The 26,179-nt window shown below is 46.4% G+C and overlaps 1 protein-coding gene across 3 annotated transcripts in view; it reads right to left on the reverse strand.

Moving 5' to 3' along the window:
- Positions 1–26,179, reverse strand: part of LOC138593283 (C-terminal-binding protein 2) — a 121,825-nt gene that overhangs the window by 25,971 nt on the left and 69,675 nt on the right. The window contains exon 1 of one of the 3 annotated variants that reach the window (XM_069664222.1): positions 9,792–10,654. The exons of the other annotated variants lie outside the window; for them this stretch is intronic. Coding sequence (XP_069520323.1) covers positions 9,792–9,813 — 22 coding nt within the window. The 5' untranslated portion in view covers positions 9,814–10,654. Of the gene's footprint in view, positions 1–9,791; positions 10,655–26,179 lie in introns of those variants that run through there. 3 annotated transcript variants of the gene reach the window in all.

Below are 26,179 nucleotides of genomic sequence, written 5' to 3' on the forward strand. Positions count from 1 at the left end.
AGGGCGTGAATACAAATGTGCACACATGCATGCACACACCGAGAGGAATATATCCCTTGTGTGTATGTAGGACAAGTGCACACTTTGGTTGTACTCATTCCTCAGTTCAAAGGAGAGGATCCTACGTTTGCCTGCTGCGGTATAAAAGCGGAAAACCTGCGAGCTACACCTGAAATGATTCTTACTGCTGCCCTGCCTCAAAAGAGCCATGTATCATTGAAATGGAGAGCGTTAGAGAGAAAAAATGTTACAAGCTTGAAACAAACCCACAGCCGACTCACATCTGCACTTCAGCGCACTTAACAAAGTGTGTGTCGCTATTCTTTACCGCGTACAACTCTTTCTCCTTTCCCTCTCGCCACTTTTCTCACTTCAAGTGAAGAGAGCCGAGAAGAGACGAGCACCCCGGCGGGGCCGACCTTCTCACACAACCCCGCTGAAGGAGACGTGTCGCGCTGAGAAGACAGACAATTACGAGTGCTGCTTCATACAATGTTAACAAGTGAGGGGCATCAATATTCATGCTGCTTCGGAGATGAGGGGCGTGCAAGTGCAGAAGCCAGCCCGAGGATGGATTGAATCTGAGAGGGAAAGACACTGCTTCCCGCCGAGTTCCAGCGCCCTAACGCTGCACGGGTCATGATCCTTCCTCTAAATCAGCAGATATGGATCCGTCCAAGCTGACAAAAAACAGGCACTCCAAAAACAGCAGGATCCCCTATGGATGTTTCTGTGTGTTTTTATTACATCACTCTCTTAGTGAAGGTGTGTGAATCTTCACTGATCCTGAAGATTACGATGACGTCAGACCCCAGAGTCGAGATAAGGAGCAGGGTGGAGGAAGGGGAGGCGTATTAGGGCCCATTAGGGACATGCACTGTGGGATTAGAGCAGCAGAGGAGGCTGATTAGGGCAGATAAAGGTGAGATTAAGAGATTTAAGATTGAGAAAGTTGTGTGTGTGTGGCTGCTACAGAAAGGAACGCGCTGACGTGTGCAGTGGGAAAACAAACAGGTGGGAGGGAGGGAGGGAGGGAAAACAGCAAGAGTGGAATTAAAATGTAAAATGAGCGTGCATAAAAACAGACTAAACACTGCCTGTTAGCTTAAAGAGCTCCCAAGAGGCCTATCAGAGAAGGGGATGAGCATGAAAGGAGAGAGAGAGAGACAGTAAGCGAGCAGTCCGACAGTGCAGCATCTCGGGGCAGGATGGAGGTGTCATCTCCTCATGCCATGCTCCTATTGTCATGGTGATCACTTAACCGGCTGCCAGTCCCAGTCTTAGGTCGGAGGCACAAACGTCTGTATCCTTCTCGCACTCTCGGTGCAAAAGGTGGAGGACATGTTTTCTCTCCTGACAGACAGACAGCCTCCTCCCTCCTCCTCCTCCTCCTCACCCACAACAACAACCACCAACCACCATCACCGCTTCATGCCTACTTATCACACTCTCAGTTCGAGACGGGTGACATGATGGCGGGGAAAGGTGAGGCGTGGCGACTTGGCGTTCTGTGCCACATCTGCGACTGACAGCTTGTTGAATATTAATGGAGGCAGCTGGCTGATGGAGACCGAGTCCATTACACCAGACTGGTGCGGGTGCGAGAGAGGGAGCTTGCATTTGCACACATGCTGGGTGGCTGAGGAGTCGAGAGACATGAAATGAAATGAAAGTTCTGATAAAAGATGAATAGTTTGTCTCAAACAGTGACAGGTTGCAGCTTCTTAAAACATGATTATCTGCTTTAGGGCCTGTGTCCACTAACGGCATTTTTCAAGCTTGCAGCGCCTATTTTCTATACCAATGCACTTCAGCTTCCTAAGAGCTAAAATGCTCTCGGCTGTGTTTTGCGCTCTCAGTTAAACATTCAACATTTGGAACACCTCCGCGCTCGTCAATGTCTGATCTCCCTCACAGACCAATCAAAATCAAGAAGGGGCGGGGCTTCCGATATCAACTTTGTCAACAACAATGGCGGTTTATCTCACGCACCAGGACTCGTTTTTTTGAAGGGTGCAATTGCCAACGCCAGGACTTGATTCCTTTCCAGCAAATATTAAGCATACAATTGAGCGAGCGATTTAAAACAGAAGCGGAAGTGCCACCAGACACATTTCGTAACCTAGCAACAGACAGCCAGCCAGTGCAAAAAACACCGTCAGTGGACACAGGCCCTTACTCGGTTTTATAATACTTTCAACTGGATATTTTTGCATTTGGTGACAACTGTTTAAAGGTCAATGTACTTATTTTTGGCCAGTAGGGGGCAAGAATCCATTGCAACAAGCTAACAGTTGTTACGATAGATTTTTAGGCTATATGACGTGCTTACCACATCCAGCAAAATCAGTCCACCAAATAAATTAAGTCCAATATTCACACTCTATTTTGGTCTCCACCAACTCCATCCATCACCTATACTGCTTATCGTGTTCAGGGTCAAGGGAGGGGCTGGAGATTATCCCAGCTTTTATTGGGCCTTCATTAAATTTTAGTCACCACTAGCCACTGCCCCACCCTGTAGCCCCCTCCACCGACTCATGAGAGAGACAAATTGTGTTCTTTAGCTGCAGGATGTTCTAAATTCATCAGCTAGTTGCTAACAATGACACTGGCATGAGTGCTGGGCAGGTGATGTACAGTAGAGCTTGTTTGCTTTAGAGCTGAAACGATTCATCAATTTATTGTCATTTTTTAAATCAATCAACATCTATTTGGATAACCAATTATTTGTTCAGCTAATGTAATGTGAATATTTTACAGATCTTGGGAATTATGGGAAATTTTATAGACCAAAATAGTCGCAAAATCAAGAAAACCGTCGACAGATTAATCCACAATTTAAATATTTGTGAGTTGCAGCCCTAGTTTGCTCTGACTCATTTATAAATGTGCAGTAAAGCCGAAATAACAAGCTAAAGAAGGCTCAAAAAAGGTCAGCCAGTACGGCTGCAGAGTTGCGAGAGAGCGATTTCACTCCACACGCTATTTAATTCAAAACTATCACGAATATTGATGAAGACGTTGCAGGATTGAGGCATGCCTGCCTGTCCTTGACTCACAGAAAGACCTAGAACACCTGTAGCCTTCTCCCTGCTTCATTTAAGCCACTAGTTACTGGCTTACGCAGATTACAGGCAGCAGTGGGTGAGCAGGTGAGAGGAGCTGTGGGTGAGGCAGCAGGGGAGAGAGAGAGAGAGAGAGGCGGCTTCCAGGCAGCATCGAGCCCTCAGGCAGGAGTTAGACAGGCTGAACTCTATGAATCATCCACCGGGTTTCTCTCCGTCTCTCTGACCTTTAAGTCTCTTACTCTTTCAGTCTCACTCTCACCGACTCGTACGCTGCTACATTTCACTATATCGTCCACCGTGTGTGTGTGTGTATGATAGCATCTTCTGACAGCTCCTCTTCTCTCTATCTCTGTTTGCCCGCCATGCATCTGCTTCTCCATCCTCCTCTGCTATCACTTCTCAGCTGTCTTTTAGCTGCCCCTCCTTTCACCGTCATCCTTTCACCTCGACTGTCAATCCCCTATTTCCTTTCCTCTCCCATCAATTCCTCCCCCCTCCCTCTCGCTCCATCTTTCCAGGAGCCGGAGCGTGTGTGTATCCGCGCGCGCGTGTCCCTCCCGTGTGACGGATTGATTCTGATTTTGATGGAGGGGAGATGATTTATTCGGGCAGAGAAAGCAGGGAGGTGACAGGCAACACTCCCACTGTGCTAAACTGACAGCTTGTACATCAAACCAGTCTTAACCAGGACCACTGGGTTTGTCAGCTGCACAATAACACCACACCCGGCTCTGATGAATTCATGACACATTTAACATCACCTTTTTCTGGCTGTGGTGACACATGACGGGATACTTCCCAATTGTGCATCCAGAAGAATCTAGTGGGTTACCTGGAATATCATACCTGCAAACCCTGTGTTCATCAGTTTGGTACTGTGGTGGTCAAATGCTATTTCAAACAGGCAGGTTTGTTTGCAGCTTTTCACTCATTTTATCCTTGATGTACAGCTAAAAAAAAAGAGTCAACATCTACATTCAAACTTGCTGACGTTGGTTGGAAATTAATTTTTTGGTACGATGCAATCTCAGAACCCTTCGGCCCTTTAAGCCAGCAGTCAGCGACAAACGACTTCCAGTCAAGACTTCCCTCTCTGTGCGCTGCATTGGTTAGCAACTTGAGAAGCGACCGTGCGTTCAGATCAAAAGTGAAGGAAATTTCGCCCCCTATATGTCTGCCAATAAATGCCCTCATTACGTGGTTCAGTGATTCCCTCGGAGGAGCGCCCGTTCATCTGTTTCTGGTGAGTCTCAAGCTCTTTTTACACTGCGGTTCTGCCTCAGCGCCGCAACGAAGCTCCGCCGCCATGCAGCCTTTGACATTTTACCATTGGACCAAGCAACGCCGGCGTAAAGCCGTCCCGGTGTGTGTTTTTACTTAGTGTTCCAGCGGAAGTAAAACAAATACACACACGCACGGCGCTGTTCCACCCTGCCGACTTGTTGTTCACACTGACGCCGTTGCGCCTCTGTTACTACCTCCAATGCCGGCTTAGAGGCGGAACGACTTCGCCCGACCATTCTGCCTCGGTGCGTTTTACATAGAAGATGTAGCGTAACAGAGGCGGAATAATCCCGCCTTTAACTGGCGGTGTACAAGGGGGCTTCAGTTTCAGCTCTGTCTCTGGCTAACTTCAGAGGTATAACCCCCCCCCCAAAAAATATTTCTGCTTGTGATTTACTTTAACGGGTCTTAACTTTGCTGTCATGATGCAGATGAGTAAAAAGTCAAAATGAAGCGTTGTCAGGTCTGTCCTCAAGAGGAGAAGAAAACTACTTTTAAAATGCTCGTTTGCTGAATGGAGGTCTGAGCGATCATTTCTGATGCGTTCGAGGACGTTGGGAAACTTGAACACTGAACGGCTTTCGTGACACAGCGTCAAATGAATTTATCTTAAGTTGAATTTTTAATCTAGAACAGACTGTTAGCTGAACTTCCTGCAGATAGAGATTAATAAGAAGCTAAATCATATTATGGATTACATTACGCTTGCTTTGCTCTCCTTAAGGACTGCTTTTCCTGCATACGCCACAGCCTGCTGATACGTGATTGGTCAATATTAGTAGAATACAAGTGTCGTACAAACTGAAACCAGAACACTTGCCATCCCTAAAATCCATGTCCCTGCCTACAGATGCTACATCTTGTACAGTTTGTTATTGTAATGCAGGTGTGTAACTGCAATGTTAGATATAAATTCAAAAGCTGTTTGAAAAATCTAAATGTTTGACTCCAGTTTGTATCCTGGTCGAAGACTTTTTCGACCTGCAAACTGTGTGTGAAATAAGCAAAAAAGCTCTAAAGGAAAATTACTTCCAACCAAGGTTACCATCTTGCAAAAGCTGTGTTGCAAATAGACTTCTCCTTACGACGGATCCTCTACCTTTGCCAAGATTATGAAAAGATTTTGTGCCATGAATTTGAGCAGTCGCACCTTCAAATTCATCTTTCATCTCGACTGGGTTTCAACTCTTTGCACGGTTACAATCTCTCTGCGTGTTCTCACAAAGCACAGAGATGAAAGAGGCTAATAAATATCTGTACTGAAATTGCTTTGAAACCTCCGCTGTGACAAACACCCGGCTCTCTTGTTTGAGCCGCGCTGAAACAGCTCGTTCAGAGGCGACGCGCAGAAATAAACCAGGTTGTTCAGCAGGTCTGCCATGTTCTCCGCCGGCTGCCTGCTCTCCGACGGCCGCTGGCTGTCTGACTACAAACGCCCGGAGATGCGGAGACGAGAGAGACGGTGACATGTACTACGGTGCATCAAATGTCAACAAATGTGCACGTCGAGAGCTGGAGGGGGGCAGCGTGGAGTGTCGGAGGGTCACGTCGGAAACGGCAGGAGGCAGAGTGCTCTTAATTTCACTCCTCCATTAATTAATCCCCCTCATTTCCTTTTCTCTGCGTTCTCGCTTCCTCTGCTTGCTGCTAAATTGTTGCCAGGGTAAGAGTGTGTGTGTGCGTGTGTGTGAGATGAATTGGGAGGTTTTTACTGGGGGAGGCAGCTGCTGTCGTGGGGTTTACCTGCCAAGGGAATACATGCATGTAAGACACGTTCATATACGCACACCCCTGCTGGGTCTGTGTAACAATATACTCTGTCAGATCTACGGCTGCAACCAGTGTTTTCTTAATCAGATCACTTTACAATCTTCCTTTATAGTAAAATATATGAAAAATACAATCTAAAGTGATGTTAGACAAATACATTCCACTGATTGATTCCTTGAAGAAGTGTTTCAGTACCTGGAAGGTCCAAATCATCATTATTTATTGACAAGAAAAACACCTCTGCCTCCTCTAGTGTTCCTTAGATCTACACAGGAAACATACATTATGAATGACCTTGGATCACACTTTACTTACTGCTGTGTAAAAGACTAAAAGTGAAGGTTTCTAAAGGAATTCTGTCTTTATCCTAAAAGCTACGAGAAATCATGAAGGTTCCAAGATGATGAAAAAGGGCATTGAAAGCATTTTTTAACACTGCAGATATTATGTTGGCAAAATATCTTAAAGGGCCAGTTCCCCGATTTTCAACCTCAGGGCTATCATGATATTATGGGGAGCTAATGCCATTATGGTAGGAAAAAGAAAAGCAATTTGGCTCTGTGTCTTTGGAGGATGCTATCCACTTCTCCAATGGGCCCTGGAAAACCTCCGCCAGACTACGTAAAACGCGTCATCTGGCGGAGGCCAGGGAGCTCGCTAAACTACACTTCCTCAATCCAGGACGCCCGCCTCCGATGTCATGTCTCGTCAGGTTTGAAATATAGACTGCAGACCCGAAGATTGTTTAGACGATATTCTCGTCGTATTTCGGATTCTGCACCGCTCTGAGCCGTTGCCTACAGCCAAACGGTAATATTTCACTCGCTGGGCCGTTCCTTTCAGATGGAGGGGCGCAATGCATGCTGGGTGTTGTAGGAATGTAGAACGGGCAAACCACGAGCTGTTTGTACAACCTTTTCCACAGCTATGGCGCCAATTTCAAATATAATTGCTTCTATCGATTGCAGAGAACACCAGCTCTGACTGACGGTGCTTTTCCTTTAAAGCTCCTGTGAGGGACTTTTGGTTTGTCTGGATTTTGGCGCCCCCTGTGGACAAAGCCGTACTTCTGATCTCTTCGCTGATTTTGTCCTGTTCATGCTTAAGTGGTGGTTTTTAACAAAAAATCTCACCCTGCTTTCTTTAACAGTCATATTGATCACTCACTTTACATGTTTGCCCTGGAAGATGTAAACAAAGGCAGCATTCAGTTAATCACCTCGTAACAGACCCCCCCGCCAGCGGTTTAGGCCTTAAAAATAACTATAAAAATAGTCAACCTTGTCGCTGATGGTCTGGTTTGCTTTTGTAGGTCACACAGAGTAATCAGAATAAATTTCAGCCTGTTTCATAACCAGTGAAAAACTCCTCACAGGAGCTTTAACGTCCCTTTAAAAAAAGGGTATGAGCTCATATAACCGTCTAAAATGAGAGCATTTTTCACAATTAGAACACGCAACGGTCGTCAAAAACGAGAACTGGGTCACAATGAGAATTATTTTGGAAATCTAGGTCTTGGGTGAAAAGGCTTACTTGATTTAGATAACTAGCATTTATGAGATCAGACTTTTCCACTTTTTTTTCTCTCCGTCATCAGTATTTTAATTCTAATCATTCCTGTAGACGAATACTTGTGGAACCAGAACTCGGCCCGGGCTGGATGCTGCGGTTCCTGAGCCAGCAACACTTAGTCAGAGTCTGGCAGCAGCATGCAGCAGAGCGGCGCACCGGGAGATGAGGCCAGAGTTTCCATTATGTGGGGAAGGAGAGAGCTGGGAGTTTTCTTCCTACCGCTGGCCTCCGCTGCTGGTTTCATGTTGCCTCGGCGAAGAGGAGGGAAACGCAGCAGTGTCGCGGTCAGAAAAAAAAGCAGCAGCTGAAGTCACTTTAACGTAAGACCAAGACAAGCCGAGCACAATGGCATCATCATCTTCTGCCACCAGCTACCTAGCAACCCCCAGCTGCTGTTTGCAGGTTGTTGCTGCTGCTGCTGACCGCCGACAGTTACTGTGCCACTGTGAGCAGCACTGAAACATGACCCACATCCTCTAGTTAACGCAGGCAGCCAGTCAAACAGGAGGAGGAGCGCGGGGGTTATGAGTTTGGTTCTGATAATTACACTTTGGATATGTTTTCATCATCTTGTTGGAAAAAGCAGCCAACAGATCTAACTGTTATCTGTGTTCATTAGCGAAGAGGACGCTACAAATAATCCAGGTTGCAGTCATCTCATAATACATCGCTACTGAATGCTGATTTTTTTTCTCCTCTCGGTTTGAAATGGCGCTGGCACTTGATCATATCAGCTGTAGCTAATTAATGATAATTCTCCAAATAACTCGCCCAAAGCCCAAACTAAAACTTGGCCGCTGCCTTGCTAATGTGCTCTCTGCAATTTGGCATCCGCGCTCGGCCAAAGATAATTTGTTGGAGGAAGAAAAAGAACCCACTGACAAGCGTTTAGATTTGTGAGTAAACTGCGTGGTTTTTTTTGCCAGTTTAGAAACGCTGCTTTTACCATCTCGGTTGTGGCGTTTTTGTCACGATCAGAAGTTTGAGTGTTCGGAGAAAGAAGCCCGAAGAAAAATGAGGTAACCAACTTCACTGTGTTTGCATCTATTAAAATGCTGTCAAACTTTCACCCTCATCATGTGAAATGTGAGCAATTATGTGTGCAGGAAGTTGCAAAGGCTGTACACAACAGGAACGCACTAGCATGGATGTGGCAACAAATGAATAGAAACCCACACACACAGGCCTGGCGGGCTGCCAGCAGCTTTGACTGTGGAGTAACAGAGAGGACTTGGCATAATGCACAGATGTGCCGTTGGGTCAAACAACACTTTGTTTTCCTTGCTGGAGTTTCCTCCCTTTTCGTATGGCGCCCTGCCAGAGTCGTACTTCTAGTTTGCTGAGGCTGAATTACTCATTTACTACTTTCCTCCCTCACACACAGAAAACCTGCCATGAACACACACAGACCCTTCATCTGCCTGTGACAGCGCGAGGTCACTGCATGAGTTGTAGTGGTTTCAGAGAGAGGGGTGAGGCGGGTGAGGAGGGGAGGGTGGGTATAAGCACCCTTTGTTGGCAGCCCTTCCCTCCCTTCACTTCCCTAAAAAAGTAGCACACAAAGGCCGCTTGTCCTGCGCTGCCAGTGCCCCACCCCTGTCACCACCCGGCTGCCCGCCACACCAACCCGTCCCCTGCCAAGAAAACGAGCGCACGCCTGTTTTTAAATGGTACCCTCTGTGTGTGCATGGGCGGGCCGGGCTCGCACTCCAGCGCGGGACAAAAGCGGGTGTCAACAGCATCCATGGCACTGACCTACCACCCCTTCCCCTCCCTCCCTCCCTCCCTCTCTCTCTCTCTCTCGCTCTTTTTCCCGCTCTTTTATTCTCCGGCGTTGCCCCGAGCTACAGAGCGCGAGCTCAGATCCTAAAACCGCAGAGGAAGTGAAAAACACGGAGCCAAGTGCAGCGGCGGCGCAGGACGGGCGGACCTCGAAAATGACAACACTGTTGGACCACTCGCCCTACCTTAGCGACCACACAACACACACCCACACACACTCACTCCACCTCCCTCCCCTCCCCTCCCTCCTACCTCCCACATGCCAGACTTTATTAGACATCCAGAAAAGAAAACAGGAAACATGCTGCTTGCCTGGAAAATGTTGCCTCCACATTCTTCGGCTTAAAATCGACACATCGCAGCGAAAACAGGAGATGGTTGAGGCGAGCGGAGAGGGGGAAAAAAGCAAAAATACTAAAACAGAAAAAAGGAAGTGGAAGACCCTCTGCAATAATCCAAGGAGGGTGCAACCCCCCTCCTTCTCTCCTCTTCTCCTCCTACTCCTCACTCCTTCCTTCGACCCCCCCTCCCCCCTCCCCCGGAGTTGCTCCTCTTGGTCTGGCCCTGTTGGTGAGGGGTTTTTTTTTTTTAAGCGGAGCGAGCTCTCACTAAGCTCCCGGCTGCATCATCTTCAGTCCATGCCTTTGAGGGCTGGGAGAAAAGCAGCGTACACCCCCGGCGTCCGTATGCGCACACACACACACACACACACACAGCAGCGTGCAGGCTGGTGATCGGATGGTAGCAGGGTAGGAGAAGGCGGAGAGGAGGAGTGGGGGGGGCGCTTTTGTCCTTTTTTTTTTTTATAGAAAAAAATCTCCCAGGAAGAAAAGACTGCGATGGCTGGAAAGTCTCTCTGCCGCTTCGTCTGCTGTCAGCTGCGCAACATCTATTCACACGCCTCTCTCTCTTTTGCTCTTTTCTCCTGCCTTTGTTTTAGCTGATAATAAACCAGGAGGGGCAAAAAAAAAAAGATCATGCAGCCGGAAAAAAAATCCTGTCTAAATCAAAAGTGCCAGCTCGAACATGCAGCGCTGAGCTCTCCGGGCTCGCGCAATTTACTCCCCGGCTGCGTTCACTTCATAGGATCCGCACACATAACACACTCCAGCACAATCCCTCCTCCCTTTTTTCCCTCCCTCCTCCTCCTCCTCCTTCTTCTTCTCCCCTTTTTTATGTTTTATTTCTGATGTGGACTCCACTGTGATTTTAGTACGCCTGCCCCCTTTCCCCCCCCTTCTCTCCCTCTCTCTCTCTCACACACTCTTTTGCTTTCGTTTGCTCCCAGCCTCACCTCCCTCACCCTCCCGATTATTTGGTTTCCTCCTCTTCTTTTTCCACTTTCATCCAGACCTCAACACAACACCCCCCCAAACACCAGACTCACACACACACACTGTGAAAAACACAACCTCACCCCACCCTGGCATTTTGCGGGTTACCGGGAAGAGATTGGAATAGTCACACACACTCTCTCTCTCTCTCCCCCTCCCTCGCTGTGAAAATGTAATATACACACACACTTTAAACCAGAAGAACAATGCTACATTCAAGCCGCTCCAGCAATAACATTACAGCTGTAGAGTTGGCTGTTTTTTCGCACCATCAGGGAAGTCATCAGAGCCGAGTGTGTTAAGTTCACAGTTTGGTCCCTGGAGGGAAGAGGAGAGGAGAGGAGAGGAGGGAGGGCTGACGGATCGCTCTGCTGAACGGCTGCGAGGACGAGCGGCTGAAAACACCCCTGTTTAGAATAACAATGTAACCGGAGCCTCCCTGCAATTCTGCAGCACGGCCAGAGCACGGCGATGCACAAAAACACACACACACACCTCACCGGCTGCATGACAGGCGCGACCAATAGACAAAGAGTCGGCGCGGTCACACGCCACAGCCGATTATCACTGACAGTGAAGTGGAGGGGTGGAACAGCCCGGTGTGAAGCCACTTTCGGCTCCTGCAGAACAAACTGTGCGTCTCCACTTTAAGTGTGTTTAGGTGACTATATCAGGCGCTGCTTTCTCTCAGCCCAACGAGAGGAGACGCGGCATGTCGGCGAGCCGCCGTCTGCACCAACATCTGAGGGAGTGTGACCATCAAAGGCGGCAGCCCCCACTTCCTGCCAGCCGGCCAGACGTGCACACATACACACACAAACGTATACACACTCTTGATGGAGTGTGGGGATACGCCTGCCCCTCTGATCTTTCTGTCTTCAGTAACATTAGAGGATGTGCAGGAGGAGGGGGGGGTGACTGACAGCAATATGTTAATATGGAACGTGGCTGATCACAGCTTCGCAAGAGACAAGGTGGGGGATATTAGAAAAGAGACGAAGAAGAGAGGAGAACACCTGAGAGTGGCTGCTGATGATTGCCAACTCCACGGGTCACAAAGGTCAAACAGCATTGAGCTGTATGAAGCAGGCGCATCAGCTGCTTGTGATTTCAAGGCCCACAAATGCTTTAACATTTTCTTAATAAAACTCACACTTTATTTTGCAATAAATCTTGACTCAACTAACCGAGCAAGTGTGCAGTAATAGTAGTTCCAGTGAGACGGAAAATGAGCTTTAAGTACCTATCCCCGCGGTGTCAAACGGATCCATTAAAGGGCCGATGTGGCGGCAGGTTTTACTCCAACCAGATGAGAGCACGCCACTGGGCTGTGACCGAGTTTTTGGTTATCATTGCTTTTTTTTTTACCATCTACAAAGCCAACACAAGCAGCAAAGTCCTTCCCGTCCCTCCTGTCACTCACTGCGTGTCCAACTAACGGTCGGAGACACTAAGCTGCCATGCTCCACGAGCGCTGATCATTTACCTTCCTCCTCCTGCCGCTAAGCAAAACAGTGTTTTTTTTTATTTTATAATTTTTTTGGCCTTTTTCATGCCTTTATTGAGAGAGGACAGTGGATAGTGTTGGAAACAGGGGAAGAGAGCAAAGGGCCTTTACCGAGTTGATCCCGGGCCGCCGCATCGAGCCGTAGCCTCTTTATATGGGCGCCGATTTAGCCTCTGAGCTAACACCGGCCTTTTGAGCGTCTTCCTTTGACATTGGTTCAGTTTCACATTAACAGAGAACTGTCTCACTGCTGCTTCTGCTGCTTCTTGTTCTGCAAACTTGAAACCTGACAGCATTCAGGTCCTACTGTTTTCTCCGTGCTGCCACGGCGACCTGTAAATGTGACATGTGGCGTTTGAGTGAAGGGAAGAAAACGGTGCTTCACTGCTTATATTCACATTTTATTTCAGTTTCAGTTAATTTACTGAACCTGGGATTTTAAGTAGGCATGCATTAGGTTTATAATATATATATATATATATGATATATCCACCCCGCGGTTGGCATCACATAACTGCGGTCACAGCCCTAGCACACCTTTGACAACACATCGATTGTGTGAAGACAGTTCAGCTGACAGAAAGAGTCGAGTCAGGTGTGCCATCTTTCACGGATCATTCTGAGTACTGTAAGGACGCGATACTTCCTCATACTTGAATCTAGGCACCACAGAACTTCAAAGAAAGCCACGCAGAGCTGTCACAGAGCTCCAGAAAGCAAATGATCTAATCTAAGAATGCAGCCTTAAAGGGCCAGCTCGCCGATTTTCAACCTCAGTGTTATTATTGGGAGCTAATGTCATTATGGTAGGAAAAAATAGGCAATTTGGCTCTGTGCCTTTGGAGGACGCTATCCGCTTCTCCAATGGGCCCTGGAAAACCTCCACCCGACTACGTAAAACGCGTCATCTGGCGGAGGCCAGGGAGCTCGCTAAACTACACTTCCTCAATCTAGGACGCCCGCCTCCGTCAGGTTTGAAATGTAGACTGCAGACCTGAAGATTTTTTAGACGATAATCTCGTTGTATTTCGGATTCTGTACCGCTCTGAGCCGTTGCCTGCAGCGAAACGGTAGTATTTCACTCGCTGGGGTGTTCCTTTCAGAGGGAGGGGCGCAATGCACGCTGGGTGTTGTAGGAATGTAAAACGGGTTTCTTCAGGCTTCTGTAATTTATAGGATACCTATCAAACTTGAAGCATTTAAAAAAATCTTTTGCTATAAAAGACAAAACACAAAATCAAAGAAATGTCTGAAGTACTGGTCGAATTCTTGCGATCAGAAGTCGCAGATTCCTCGAGGCTCTTGCCTCCCAAACACTTGCTCATGATCTCTCCAGAAGGTGCCATCGCTGACAGTCATCGGCCGATGGTTTCAGAAGGAAGCAGCCCTCAGTGGAAATCTGGACAGAGAGGATGCGGTTTCGTGCAGCCACAGGCCCGGTGCGAACAAACAGCTATACGCTCCTGACTCCAGCAGTTGACGTGCGTGTCGTTACATGTTTGGAGGGGGCGAGTAAACACTAATGAGAACAGATTGGCGCAGCAGGTCCCCCCCCACACACACACACATACACGCACACACTTCCTCTTTCAGATGTAGAGCAGCCAGACTCGGGTGTAAACCAGCACTGAAGGCTACATCTGTTCGCCCCTCAGCGAAGCCACTATCACACCTCGGAGCGGAGAACACATCTACGTATTACGACACAACCTGATACTTAAAGATCATTATTTCTTTCTTTCTTTCTTTGTTTATTATCTTTTCTTTTAGCTGTTATTGTACCCCACCTTTTCCTGGGCGAATTAGGAGCACAAAGACTGGTTGAAACCAATCTGCTCCTATTAAAAAATGCTGCTTATTTTTGATATAAAGAAGTAATATCTTAATAAAATGAAACAATGATCCTCGACACTACTTTGGAAACATTGTTTACAGCCAGTAAAAGCCACAGTTATTTTTCTTTTGATGCATTTTCCTTGAAGAAGCTCAAAAATACATTTTTCATTTCAAATCCAAAGAGTTGAAGAATCCAGAGTTCAGAGTCTACCCTCCTCTCTCCCTCCTGCCGCCTGACTTCTTACAGCCCTGACCTTTAGCACAGTGAGACATCAAGAGCGAGCGGTCACGCTCTGCAAGACCCGACAAATGGCCCCGAACCTCCTCGTACAGCCCGTGTGGATTTAGCGCTGAGAGGGAGCCCTCTTCTTTAACCGGCCTAATTATACTGTAAGCGCCCTTTTCCTGCGAGCGCTGGAACTCTGCTGCTGAGAGGATGCTGGATGTCGAGGCTTGTTAAATCCCCCTAAAGCACTTAAAGGGATTTTAAGAAAGCGAATGGTGGAGGGAGCCAACCTGCCGTTAGGAGACGAGGCTTCGGCTGACCACATTAAGACCAGAGGTTCAGGGGTCCGTTACAGATGCTGGGGGGTTCAGCGCAGGAGCAGCTGGACCCTGGAGAATACCCCTGCTGGCTCTTTAAGTAGTGCTTTGAAATTCTCCATTCTTAAGCTCTATCTTTTACTGTGTTATAAGCCTTTTCACTTGGTATTAAATATGTATGGTGTTACAGGAAGAGAGAGCTTTGTCAATAACGTTATAAAACATATACGTTCTGAATTACCTATAGTAGCAGGGGTGGGACAAAATATCAATCTATCGTCATTCTGACTCGTGCAATACAATTATCATTAGGCTGCCGCCAAATATCCATCATTTAATTTATAAATACATGGCGCTCTAAATGCGGTGGTGCTTATGACATGATCATGGGTAATGATTGGCTGAAGGAGTTCTGATAATCCGGGCCGTACTAACATCCTGAAAAGATCCTCAGAACGTCGCAGTGAGCATGTTCTACCTTTGTTTTTATGTGATGTTGAGCGAATGTTTTATAAAAGGCGTTCTGACGTCCCAGGCCTCAATAACATCCTGACACATCTTCAGAATGTTCCAGTTTAAAACGTTTTGTCTTAGTTTAAGTTTTAACGTTACAAGTGTAGCCGACGTTGCTCCGACCTCACACGTTGCCATGACAACGGCGAGAGTTACTAAACTTACCTTTTTCCTCTTTAATGATTATTGTAATATTTTACCTTTGTTGCAGTCCTAAAGAATTTAATTTCACTGCTATTTCGGTTATTTTGTCATGTCAAAGGTACAGTATAAGGAAACAGTATATTGTTGCGTTCGTCCTGGTCAATAAAGTTCTGTTGTTGGTCATGTGACCATGCTGCACGCAGACGAGGTGCAGTGCCAGAGAGGCTGAGAGCTGGCGGGTGGAAGCGGCAACTTGTTTTGCTTTTCTGTTGGTCTACCAGGCGAACACGGTAAATATTGAGTTATTTTACTTGTTAACTTTGTGTCTTTATTTATTTCAAGCTAAATGTCTGAAATTGTCTCTTGATGCCCATCTCACAGCAAATGTTTATAGACCTCACTGTTAACGGTTTTCATTGGTGCTTATTTCCACTAAAGAAATAGTCCCTATGACTTCTGTTTGGCGAGTCTTCTGTGGCGTCATGACCACCACAACATATCTATCATTTGGTGATCCAACTCACAGATAGGCTTAATCTTACATGTATATTGTGACAAAGAAAAGCTGTAAAAGAACTGGCTGTGTTTAGTTCTGTTGGATTGAGACTGTGTTTTGTTTCCCCCCGTGGAAGATATTTTTTGGCAGCTCTGCTCACAGTTTAAGCTTAACAGCCCCCGAAGCAAGGTACGCTTTGCATGTTGGATTCGGACGAGCAAAATTGAGAGTTGTTTGCATCAGGCAGAAAAATGCATCAAGGTCTGATCGTTGCCTTTTGATATTTGGGTTTCTGCTCTCTTGCTTGTTGTTGAACTAACCAATGAGTGAAGTGACGCATTTTGGTGCACGGGGAAAATCCACCAACCTCACCGACGAGACGAGTTATTCTGAGCAGAGCAAACAAACTACCAGCATGAAATCGCCCTTCGATGCTAACTGGTCAATGCTTTCTCACAGACAATCTCTTTACTGGCCTCTTCCATGCACATTTTCTGAATAATGCAATATCATCCTAGCCAAATGTCATATTTGTTAGCTTAACAACTTGGTCGTAGAGCTTAAACCTCTGAGGAAACAATCGGGAGAGTCGCTCCTCTTTACACAGATACGTGCTGATAACAGTTTAACTGTTTGCCCCAAGTCATCTAAAATGTTTTTCCCTCTTTCGCTCAGTGACACTTGTTTTGGGGGTTTGAGGTTTAAGATGGACGATCTTCAGTTGGTTGGACCCTCGTGGTGTGAGCAGAGGTAGAGCCAAGAGAAGAAAGGGAGCAGTAGTATTGTAGTATTTGGTGACGCAAGTCTAATTTCCCCATAGTGAATATTTATTTAGGAGGCCCAGGTTTATCCTCTGAGAGGCACCTGCCATGGCAGCAGCAGCCAGGGTAAATAACCCCCCCAGGCATGTATGTAGACACACACATATACACACAAGAGCCCCCACCCCCTCAGCAGTGGTCCAGATAACAACCCTGAGTCAACACTGCCTCTCTGCTTTTGTTTTCTCTGCCTCCCCTCCTCTGTTCCCCTCCCACGTTCCAATCCCTGCAGAACCACAAGGACCGCGGCAGAAAACATGCAGGGATGAGGGACGGAGAGATAGTGAAAAAGAAAAAAAGAAAGAGAGAGGGAGGGAGGGCTAAATTACAGCATGGGAATGCAAATGAGCGTATTTTATTTGGGGGGAGCCACAGAGGGCAAGCAGGCTTTATTTTCCAGGCAGGAACAGCCCCCCTGTGGCCTCTGGATCAGCTGCAGCAACAGCGAAAAGGAAAGAAAAGCGAGGCATTCTCACTCTGCTTTTTTACTCAGGGAGGAATAAAAAGAAGAAATATAACAAGTACAAAAAAGCCGCAACTCTGGGAGGCTGGTGCAGTCATAAAATAAAATGATATTTTGCTACGCTTTCACGCCACCACCTCCTCTTCCCTCCATCCCTCCTGAAAGTTGCTGAAATATGGGCACAAATCACAGCCTGACCAAACACGCCGTCGCCGCCTCCCCCATCTGGAAAAACAGAGCGTGTGCGAGAGGGAAAGCGACGAGGACGGAGGAAGCGGGGTGAGCCAGCTGCAGGTGGTCTCCAGATGTGGGGACTCTGGGGACAGGCCACTCTGGCGCTGTTAAGGGGCGACTCATATCTCCCTCCTTCCCCCCTTTTTTTTTCTTCCATCGCTCCTCCTCCTCCTCTCGGTGACAGGAGCCATCTGGCCTGGCAGAGAGAGCGGAGGAACAGCAGAGAGTCCCACCCTCCCGAGTGTGGCCCCTGCGTACCACTCAGCAGAGTGCACGAGTAAATAAAATGCATGCACACACATTACCCCCCCCACCTCCAAAGCTGTCACATGGCTATTAACCCATAGAAGCTGCGGCCCAGCTGTGCTCCATTACAATAAATACAGCAGGGTCATGGGGTCTTGTCAGCCAGGAGTCAGCCATCAGATACTATGAGGTGTCCACTTACTGCCTTTTAAAGCTCACTTTGCTAAAGAGTTACAGCCATTTTCATCATCGGACCCCCCCCACCTCACTCCGTCTCCTACACCCACTTACTTATCCTGCTCCCTCCACATTCGCAGATGATATTTCACACTTCCTCCGGCAAAGAAGACCCACTCCTCACCGCACACCATAACCCCGAACACACTGTAACTGGAGTTTGGATTCTGGTCACATGATATGACACCTACAACACCTGAAACCTCCAACACTCACAGAGATGCATTTTACTAAAGCCCAGTGCAATTACTTGAAAAAAGAGTTGTTCCAATATCAATACCAGCATCTGTATTGGTACCAGTATCGGTATCAGTACCAGTATCAGTATCTGCATAGGTACCAGTATTGGTACCAGTATCGGTATCAGTATCGGTATCAGTATCTGTATAGGTACCAGTATTGGTATTTTTACCAGTATCTGTATCCATACCAGTATCTGTATGGTATGAGTCTCTGTATCAGTACCAGTATCGGTGTCAGTATCGGTATTGGTACCAGTCTCGGTATCAGTATTGGAATTGGTACCAGTCTCTGTATCAGTATTGGTATTGGTACCAGTCTCTGTTTCAGTCTCAGTATCAGTATTGGAATTGGTACCAGTCTCTGTTTCAGTACCAGTATCAGTATTGGTACCAGTCTCTGTATCAGTACCAGTATTGGTACCAGTCTCCGTATCAGTACCAGTATCGGTATTGGTACCAGTCTCTGTATCAGTATTAACATTGATACCAGCCTCGGTATCAGTATCGGTATTGGTACCAGTCTCAGTATCAGTACCAGTATCGGTATTGGTACCAGTCTCCGTGTCAGTATTGCTATTGGTACCAGTCTCGGTATCAGTATCAGTATTGGTATTGGTACCAGTCTCTGTATCAGTCTCAGTATTAGTACCAGTCTCGATATCAGTATAGGAATCGGTAGCCTACCAGTCTCTGTATCAGTATTAGCATTGGTACTAGCCTTGGTATCAGCATCCGAATTGGTACCAGTCTCGGTATCAGTACCAGTATCAGCTACCAATAAAATGTGATGTTGGGTATCTGCGAGTATGCCAGTCAATGCATTGATCCCAAACCGTAAAGAATAAGCCCAAAAAATCAACTAATTTCATATATCGTGTGACGATAACAATCAACATCAGTGCAGTGCTAGCAGAGAGAGCAATGTAAGTCAAAGCTAGAAAAATGTCAGCAATCAGCATTTTCCACCAACATTATGTATATTTTTTGAATTACGCTGGAATTAAAGGGGTGCTCTGTATTGGCCAATACTCAAGTCTAGGAATCGGTATCGTGAAGGAAAAAAATAGCACTGGAAGATCTCTCCCTGAAAGTAGCAAAGTGTTCTTAAATAAGGGTAAAATAAAATGCAGTCCCTCATAACAGTTTCCTGGAAGACAAATCACTTGACTTATTTTATTCATAGGAAAACAAAATAGCTTCCTCCCCCCCTCTCAAATTGTCGGTCATTACGTCTCCGTTAAGAATACTTTTGGAAAAGGTTAGCCAGTCAAACCCCTGGCTGCTTCCTGCGGGCACATTTGCTCTTTGCACGGCTTGGGAATACTCTTAAAAGGATTCCTGAGTAATTGTCTATGCTGCAGTAGAAATTGGGAATGGAGGAAAATGGACTGTAAAGACTGAAAGGGTACAGGGAGGGTAGTGGGAACATAATGGCCAATGAGCAGCGCAGGGTTAATGCAGTGCTGTTCTCTTGGATATTATTGAACGAATAAAACACTGTGTGCTATTAGCATGTACAACATACGAACCAGGCGGAGCAGGGTATTTTATTTATTCATCATCTTAGCATTTGCTCTCTGGCATGACTGAGACTCTTTTAAGTCTTTGTCCTTCAGGGAAACAGTAGTCAGCTTGCTCGTTAGACAAATAAAGACACTAATGACACAGAAATATTCTGATGTGACTAAAATGTCCTAAAGACGTAATAAAACAACACAAAGCTCTGAAGCTTGAAGCATTTTTTCCCTTGTCCTCCCTGCCCGTTTTATATGTTCTCACATGGGAGACGTTCTGAGAGTCCCTGCTGTGTTCGCTGGCTGCTGAGCTGAGTGAATGGCACCCGGTAGCATTGATTTGCAGCTCGGGCCGCAGATCAAACCACAGGACAAAAGACTAGGCATGAGGACAATGGAGGAAAACAGCAGGCCGCAAGGGAAACGAGTGACAACCGGTCGATTGGGACGACCACAGATGACCACAGTCGCACTCGTTCCAGGAAGGAACAGGCCTCACAACATGCGGCGAGGGAGGACGGCGAATCAGCTGCAGCTACACAACGAGAGAAAAATATCCCCGGGAACACAGATTACAGTTCCACCTTTTTCTTCTTATTCTTTTCATCAACCATTTTCCTCAATCTTCTTCTTCCTCTTTTTTTCCCCTCCAGCCCCTCCTCGCCGGCCGCAGACCATGAAGAAAGTAAATATGTGCGCGAGGTAAAGCAATCGGTTAACCTTTGAAATGCCCTGGCAATGAGATCCGCCGCTCTTTACTCTTTTCAGCGGCGAAAAAAAAACACACACAAGGTTGGCCACCACTTCAGAGGGGATATTCAATATCCATGAGCTTTTTCATTTCACACTGATGAATAATTCAGGGTGACCTGCCCACCACTGAGTGAGAGAGAGAGAGAGAGAGAGAGAGAGAGAAAGAAAGAGGGGGAGGGAGACGCTCACAAAAAAGAAGGACCAGGGAGGTGTGCAGAGGTAGTTGTCTGTTTTAGTGGATGCAGCTGTTGCCGTTAGACGTTCACAAAACCAATCTCCTCCCCAGCTGCCACGGAGAGAGGAGTAATATGCGGCAGAATTGACGACAGATAATTGGGGAGATTATATCAAAGTGCTGCCATTCTTACAGCAAGCGAGCGGCGGGCACTTTCGTTGCTATCCTGTAAACAAAACAGCTCCGGGATAAGAGGACTGGTAGAATAAACATGACAATGCGATCTCCAGAAATAGCCGGAAGATTCTTCTCACCAATCAAAACATCACAAGGCGAGAGCACACCAACATACGCACTCAGGGTTCCAGGCACAGAAACACACACACACACACTCACAGCTACCCGTTAGCGCTTAGCACTGACCTTTGGGCTAGTTGCAGGGCAGGCAGGGGTCAGAGTGTCACGAGCTTTTGTCTAAGTAGCTGAACTTAAGTTAGAGCACACAACCTTTACTTTACTTGAAAGGCATCCCTGCTTCTGCTCAATAATTTGGGACGCATTTACTTGTCCAATGAGCATGAGGACAATAAAAAGCTCCCTGGACAATTGCAGCAACTGAAACTGAAAATTGAAACTTTATTTAAAGCTCCTGTGAGGAACGTTCGGTTTGTGTTGATTTTGGCGCCCCCTGTGGACAAAGCCGTACCTCTTATCTCTTTGCTGATTTTGTCCTGTACATGCTTAAGTGGTGGTTTTTAACAAAAAATCTCACCCTGCTCTCTTTAACAGTCACATGCATCACTCATTTTAAATTTAAACCCTGGAAAATGTAAACAAAGGCAGCGTGCAGTTAATCGCTCCGTCTGACATCTACCCCCCCGCCAGCAGTTTCAGGCATTAAAAATAACTATATAGAAATAATCAATCTGTCGCTGATGGTCTGGTTTGCTTTTGTAGCTCATATAGAGTAATCAGAATTAATTTCAGTCTGTTTCATAACCAGTGAAAAACTCCTCACAGGAGCTTTAAGACTTTAAAAATATTTAGTAGATCTTTTAAGTTCACATTGGGCCAAACATGATCAAAAAACATTATTTTAATGTATTTTTTGTTTGTTACTTTCTGGAAAACAGTAAAAACATTTTTTTATTCTGAATACATTTATTCTGCATTTGGGGCCTTACACTGATTTTGCGTCCTATGACTTTCTCAAATTTCATTTCTCTCCCAACCAATGACTGTATATAAAGATGGACGATGCGTCTCCATCTGCTGCACTGGACGAAATTGATGCCAAAATAGGCCCCGTGGTGACGTCATTTGGAGACAGAGTCTGCGCAGTAGAGACCGGCGGGTGGAGCCGCCGTAGCCACTTCCACTAACCAAAACACACACTACCTGCGTGTTTAACAACAGAACAGCTTCTTGTGTTGGTCTGAAGCAGACGCTCACAGATATGTAAACTTCAATGACTGTAGTGATTGTTTTAGTTTCGTCCTCCACTCTGTTAATCAGGAACAGATCGCCTGCAGGAGCCGGATTTGTCAACAGAGCTGTCAATCATCCTTCTTACAGCATCAAATAACTAATTAAAAATAAACTTGTCAGAAAAATGAACACTTGGACGTAAATCAGCATGATAAGAACTAACTACAATGACAGAAACCATGTTTGAGAAACATTAATTTGACATGTATTTTGATTTTATAGTTTGACTCATGTCCCATCTGTTAACATGGAGGAGGCGGGCTTTATGACCTATATTGCAGCCAGTCAGCAGGGGGCGATAGAGAGGGTTTGGCTTTACTTTTAGGGAGCTGTCATGTCGTCCATCTTTTTATACAGTCTATGCTCCCAACGCACAGGACCTATGAGCTTGCGGGCAGCTATAACAACTACCTCCAAAAATACCTATTTTTAAAGGAAGTACTCTGAAAGCCATTTCATGGGAACTATTTTTTTAGTATTGGAAACCCACGGTTCTTCAGAAATGTATCTTTAGATCTCCAGAAACACACTACATACAGAGTATTGACCCGTGTGATGAAAAACAAATTGAGGAGCTGCACTCTTAAAGATCTTTATAGACCCGTTGACAGCAGCAGCAGCAGAAGCACATGAGTAAGAGAAAACTTAAGACCCTCTTCAGACCACGGATGACACTTCTGACCCTTCGCAGAGGTCAGCTGCTACCATCGCGCACGCACACAAACACACACTGAAACACTCAAGCTGTCACAAGCAGGAGGAGACCAGCTGTTCCTCATTCGCTCGAAGGCTCCGTTCCCTCCATGGGTTGGCCGGCTTCGCAGAACCATTAATCCCTCTGTGAACGCAACCAATGGTTTGGAAAGATCAACCATGAGAAAGCAGCGAGGGAGGGGAGACGGGGGGCTCCGCAACACTTTTTTCTTTCACTTGTGTTTTTTTTTCCTCCCTCCGAATAAAAAGAAAAAACAACTGCTGTGGAAAAATAGATTTTCCCGGCCATATTTCCCCCGAGACACAAACAATACAGAGGCCGAGTGGAGATGGAGCAGCAGATAGTTCATGTAACATTTACCAGGTTCTCGGGAAACTGGAGACACATGACAGCAGGGCTGCACACAGATAAGCATGGACGGCACAGCGGTTACAGGTTTATACAGCGCGGGAGGAAAATGTTTTCGTTGTTTGAATGTGCACTTTTACTCCAGAACACTCTGACATCAAGGAATGACTTTGAAGTTAACGGAGTACTTTTGACTTTTATTTTGAAGGGGTAAAAAAGCGATAACTTTCTTATCTGTAGTCCCCAAACTGTAGGACAATAAAGAAGAACAATGGCTCCAAACATAAAGACATTTGACATACCAAGACAGTCACATGATCTGACCCAGCACAATAAAGTCCAAGTGGTATACTACAATATAAAACAAGACTATTACAGTACACAGCTACTTTCCCTGACCAGCGCCATGTGATCTGAAACCTCTCGTCTGTCTCCACTCATTCATATCAGAGGGATTACAGAGGATGACACACACTCCCACTGACACGTGACGCCTGAGTAGTAGCATCCACACACACAAACGCACATACAGACTCATGCTAGCGCTCTCCTCTCACACGCACAAACACACAGATGGCTAGTAGGATTTCACTCCTCTAATTCTCAGCCTATTCCTAGACAGGTAACGTAAGCCGTTAGCCCTCCACAATAAGAGCCTTTAACCCGTTACTGCATCGATAACAACAAGTAAGGACAGGGTCGATAAGCAGTGCAGGCGGGACGGGTTGGGACGGGGATACTGTTTTGTTCTGAGTCTGTACTTCAAATAAACATCCACATAAAATAGACACTGTAGGAACTGTAGACTTTTAGTATACTATAAAGTCACCCAATCTTAGAGGACCAAAGCTGTTGGGCAAGTTGAAGTCAGAATGAAGTTTTCAGGTTAAAGAAAAGCCCCACTAAAGAATTTGTAGGGTTTTTTTGGTATTACAAACTGGATGTTGAGTTAACATTTCAACAACCATCACTCAGTAGTTTAATGGGCTGTCAAAGAGTGTAGGCAGAAGGGAGGTCCTGTTGTCTCCAGTCTCTGCTGAGCTGCAAGTAAATGATTACTATTGTAAAACAAACTAAGAAAAGACAGAAGATTATAGACGAAGATATAATCGCAAAGATTTAAATAAATGTCTGTTAAGTCACTATCTATTGCCGAATGATGTATGGTGACTGAGCCTTTGGCCCACTGATGAAAGCCTTTGCATTTGCAGTATTACAGACTGGGTGTCTGTGGCGACATTAGTGGAAAAAGTCACTCGCACCCAGTTAGTGACGCGTTTTCCATCACCCAGCAGTGGCTGGTCTGCCAGAGAGGGTAGGCGGAGCTAAGCGGCTGCTTTTCCCGTCTCTGCAAGTGTTGCGAGCAAACAGTAATCTACTATGGCTGAACAAACAAAGAAAAGATGGATGACTACAGATACAACTTCAACAATAAGTGAAAATCCAAAGAAAAAGAAACAAACTCGACGCTCAGATGAAGGCAAACAGTCTAAAAAGGAAAGTGACCGACATCTGGGACGTATGCGCCCGCAATCGCCATTAGGTGCCGCCAAAGAGAACGAAACTGAGACCTTTGAGATTATAACTTTAAAAAACAAGTTGAAATCAAAAGAAAAAGTAACAAATTCAAAGTTCTGATGAAGACTAAACTGTCAGCAAGGACTGTTTGGTTCACTTGCAGTTGCCGCCTATTGCCACTGGTGCCGCCGAAGAGAACAATATCCAGCTCTTCAAGATGGCTGCTTTAACATACAGGAAAAGTCCTCATAAATGATATCTAATTAGCAGTAAATGATCCACCTGTTGCCTGATTCAAGCTTCTGGTTTATCGCGGTCGTTCTCTTTATTTCTGCAGATGAAGCACAGGATCGGTTGGATTGAGGTCAGGTGACTCTCAGGTGATTCTTGAGTGCAGGTTTTGGACTCTCGCCATAAGAACTCTTAATGCGCCTTAGCGCTTAGGATCCCTGCACTCTCACTGTCCACATAATGTCTGCATATGCACTGTGAATAGAGCTGGTCAAAGGAAGAAAGAGACAGATAGAGGAAACTTAAGGTCGTGTCCCCGTGTCCTGCTGTCACATCCAGCCGGCCTCTGATGAAGACAAACACTTCCTGCTGCTGAGAGAGGGACATCTGTGGCAGGGTAGTGGGGGGGCGGCAGCATTGTGCATTGTGTGCAGTCCACAAATGCACACACATGTACAGAGATCACAAGACACAAACGCTTTGGAGTTCTGCATTTGAGGCAACACAAGAACCTTATTGAAAGCGCCCTCATACAAGGAATTGTTCAGGAAGACGGACACCTCCTCGTCTCTGCAGCACACAAACAAAACAACTAACTTGTTGTGTTTTCTTCCTGACTAGCTCGTGGAAAACAAGCAGGAGTGCGGGCTGAAATCAATGTCAGACACCTGAACAAAGCAGTTTAGCCAAGGACAGCTGAGAGCACATTAGGCATGCATCCTCGTGGATGTCCTTCCAAATACAGGCTGGGAAATTAAAATCCCATTCAGTCCCCCACGGGAGCAATACACTACAAGGTTACATAACTGTCAGGCGCAGCAGTGATGGCTTCCTGTCAGAAAGTGGGGGGAAAAAGGGATCTGCCAGGAATGAGTGGATACAAGCAGAGAGAACAGACTTATACAGGTGATACACGTCAACTGACATTTCCCGTATGGCTTCGAGGAAGCTGCTGCCAAGTTCTTGTCACTCTCCTTCCCGTAAGCCCTGCCCCCAACACTTCATCTCCTAATTCTGCAGCCCAGAAAAGCACAGCTGAAGATGTTCCTTGGATTATCTCCACAAGGAAACCACGTGCTGGTATTTGTGGACAACATGCAAGCGTCCACCTTGGTCAATCTACCGAGCACGCACACGATGGAGGAAGCTAACCAATCGCACCTCTAGCTAGCGGGTTGGCTATTCTGCCTCACGTGACATTGTTAGGTTTACCGACCTGTGCTGCTCTGTGGGATGCTACTGACGGACAACTCCATGGCCAATGCGAGTGCTGCACGCCGCTCTCCCTACTTTGGGTGGAAGGGAACTGTTGCAACTAAGCTCGACTCCACCGTTTAATGCC

This window comes from Semicossyphus pulcher, unplaced genomic scaffold, assembly GCF_022749685.1.
Source record: "Semicossyphus pulcher isolate SPU_LCO1_2020_fin unplaced genomic scaffold, fSemPul1.0.p SCAF_16, whole genome shotgun sequence".
In the NCBI taxonomy this organism is placed as follows: Eukaryota; Metazoa; Chordata; class Actinopteri; order Labriformes; family Labridae; genus Semicossyphus; species Semicossyphus pulcher.